This window comes from Rhododendron vialii, chromosome 4a, assembly GCF_030253575.1.
Source record: "Rhododendron vialii isolate Sample 1 chromosome 4a, ASM3025357v1".
NCBI lineage: Eukaryota > Viridiplantae > Streptophyta > Magnoliopsida > Ericales > Ericaceae > Rhododendron > Rhododendron vialii.
In genome coordinates this window covers 23,929,772-23,932,261 of record NC_080560.1, presented here as the reverse complement: position 1 = coordinate 23,932,261, position 2,490 = coordinate 23,929,772, and the positions used below count along the sequence as shown (strand labels likewise).

The following is a 2,490-nucleotide window of genomic DNA, read 5'->3' as shown; positions in this document are numbered from 1 at the left end:
GTGGCGACGGATTGCTTTGAGCACCATATCGTAGCAGTTTTGAACCCAGTCTTCTTCGATCATTCCAGTCTCAGCCAAAACCCTTAGTGAAGGTAGTTCTAGTTCAATAGGTAAGACAGCTTCCATCCCATAGACCAGGGAATAGGGAGTAGCCCAGTTGAAATCCTTTCAGTTGTTTGATAACCCCATAATGCTAGAGGTAGCATTTCCGACTAGTCTGTGTAAATATCGGTAGTCTTCCGCAGAATCCTTTTGATATTTTTGTTTCCAGCCTTAACTGTTCCATTGGTTTAAGGTCGATAAGTAGATGACCGATGATTCTGTATCCCAAACTCAACGAAGAGCTTCTTCGTTGCCCCTTTGAAGTGAGATCCATTGTCGCAAATGAACTCATGAGGTACACCATACCGATAGATGATATTGGTGCTGATGAATTTGCCTACATGGGTAGCTTTGAAGGTAGCATAAGAAGCTACTTCTACCCACTTGGTTTTTTTTTTTTTGACACGATACCCACTTGGTGAAGTAGTCAATGGCCACTAGGATGAACTGATGCTTGTATTTTCCCTTTGGATTTATACTCCCAATGATGTCTATTCCCCAAGTGGAGAACGGCCAAGGGATGTCATGTTATATAATTCTGTAGGGGGAATACGTGTGCGATCAGCGTGAGTTTGACATTTGAAACACCGGCGGACATAGTCAGCGCAATCAGCCTCCATCGTAGTCCAGTAGTATCCCTGACGCAGGATTTTCTTAGCCATTGTTGCCCCATTCATGTGCGGCCCACAGATTCCTTCGTGACTATCCTCTGTTGTGGCACAAAGTTGATTCGGACCCAAATGTTCCCTTCGATATAGTGCTCCACCGCAGACTCTGAATCGGGTGGCAAATTTCCACAAAGCCATCTTGTCCTTTGAGGTGGCTTCAGAGGGATACTCTCCCTCTTCTAAGAATCTCTTCACGTCTTCATACAACGATTTTCCATCGTCCTCACCCTCTTTGGTGAAAGTGCATTCGCATGCTGGTTTGACCTGCTCAATCATGAGAGGCCGCATTGTGAACCCCAGGGGTATCTCGACCATAGAGGTCAATGTTGCCAGTGCTTCTGCAAATCTATTGCTCACTCGTGGAGTGTGCGTGAAGATGACTGAGTCAAATTGTGGAATTAGATCTTCTAGCACAGAGTGGTATAGCTTCAGTGTGTCTTCCTTGACCTTCCAGTCTCCTCTTGCTTGGGACACCACTAGGTTTGGATCTCCAATGACTTTCACCCTTTTTCTCCTAGTTCTAGGGCTACCTCCATTCCAGCAATGCAGGCTTCACTCAGCTTGATTGTTGGTGACTTCAAACCTCAGTTTATATGACAGAGGGATATGAGAGTTGTTTGGGGAAACTAGCAATACCCCTATGCCATATCCACATTGGTTTGATGCTCCATCGAAGTAAAGCTGCCAGGTGTCGTCTAGGAGACACAAGATGTCTTCATTGGGGAACATGAAGTCCTCTGCCTCGGCCTCTGTCATGGGGTGGTCTGCCAAGAACTCTGCCACAACCTTTCCTTTCACTGATTTCCTTGTCATGTATTTGAGATCGAATTCTGCTAGCAGCAATAACCACCTAGCCAGCTTTCCAATAAGTGCTGGCTTCTCGAAAAGATATTTGATTGGGTCTAAACGAGAAACTAGCACTACCGGATGCGCTAGTAGGTAGTGCCTTAATTTCTTCGTGGCCCATACTAGCCCCCAGCAAGTTTTCTCCAGGGGAGTATACCTTGTTTTGTAGTCCATCATTTTCTTATTGAGGTAGTATATGGCGCACTCTACTTTGGCATCGTTTTCTTATGCTAGCATGCATCCCATGGATGTGTTTGTTACTGAGAGATACAGAATCAATGGCTTCCCAGGGATGGGTGGTGACAGCACAGGCAGATTCTAAAGATACTCTTTGATTGCCTCGAATGCTTGCTAACAGTCTTGACTCCACTCAAAATTAGCACCTTTCTTCAGAAGCTTGAAGAGAGGTTTGCAGGTGGCTGTGAGCTTGGAAATGAATCTGCTAATGAATTGCACTTTCCCTAGAAAGCTCCTTACTTCCTTCTCTGTCCTTGGTGGTGATATCTTTATGATAGCCTGTATTTTGGAAGGCTCTACCTCGATTCCTCTTTGAGTGATGAGAAATCCTAGCATTTTACCAGATGTTACCCCAAAAGTGCATTTTTGAGGATTGAGACGTAGCTTGTATTGCCTAATCCTCTTAAAGAACTTCTGAAGTGCTTCATAGTGTCCTTCCCTTTCCTTCGATTTGACTATCATATCATCGACATATACCTCAACTTCTTTGTGCATCATGTCGTGCAGCAGTGTTGTCACCATCCTTTGGTAAGTGGCCCCGGCATTCTTCAAACCGAATGGCATTACTCGGTAGCAGTAGATTCCCCACGGTGTAGTGAAGGTGGTCTTCTCTCTGTCTTCAGGAGACATCAGAATC

At 45.1% G+C, this 2,490-nt stretch overlaps 1 protein-coding gene across 1 annotated transcript; it reads right to left on the bottom strand.

Moving 5' to 3' along the window:
* Positions 1-593: 593 nt before the first annotated feature.
* LOC131323814 (uncharacterized) lies at positions 594-1,793 on the bottom strand. Its single transcript, XM_058355654.1, has 2 exons — positions 1,415-1,793; positions 594-1,300 (listed from the first exon to the last, which is right to left on the bottom strand). Exons 1-2 carry the CDS (start codon positions 1,791-1,793, stop codon positions 594-596), a joined length of 1,086 nt encoding a protein of 361 aa, XP_058211637.1.
* Between the last annotated feature and the right edge of the window lie 697 nt (positions 1,794-2,490).

Excerpts from the sequence above, each read along its gene's own strand:
- LOC131323814 (XM_058355654.1), bottom strand. The coding sequence starts at position 1,793 with ATGATGGACTACAAAACAAGGTATACTCCCCTGGAGAAAACTTGCTGG. Across the intron at positions 1,301-1,414 it reads ATCAAACCAATGTGGATATG|GTAGCCCTAGAACTAGGAGA; the intron begins GCATAGGGGTAT and ends GCTGGAATGGAG.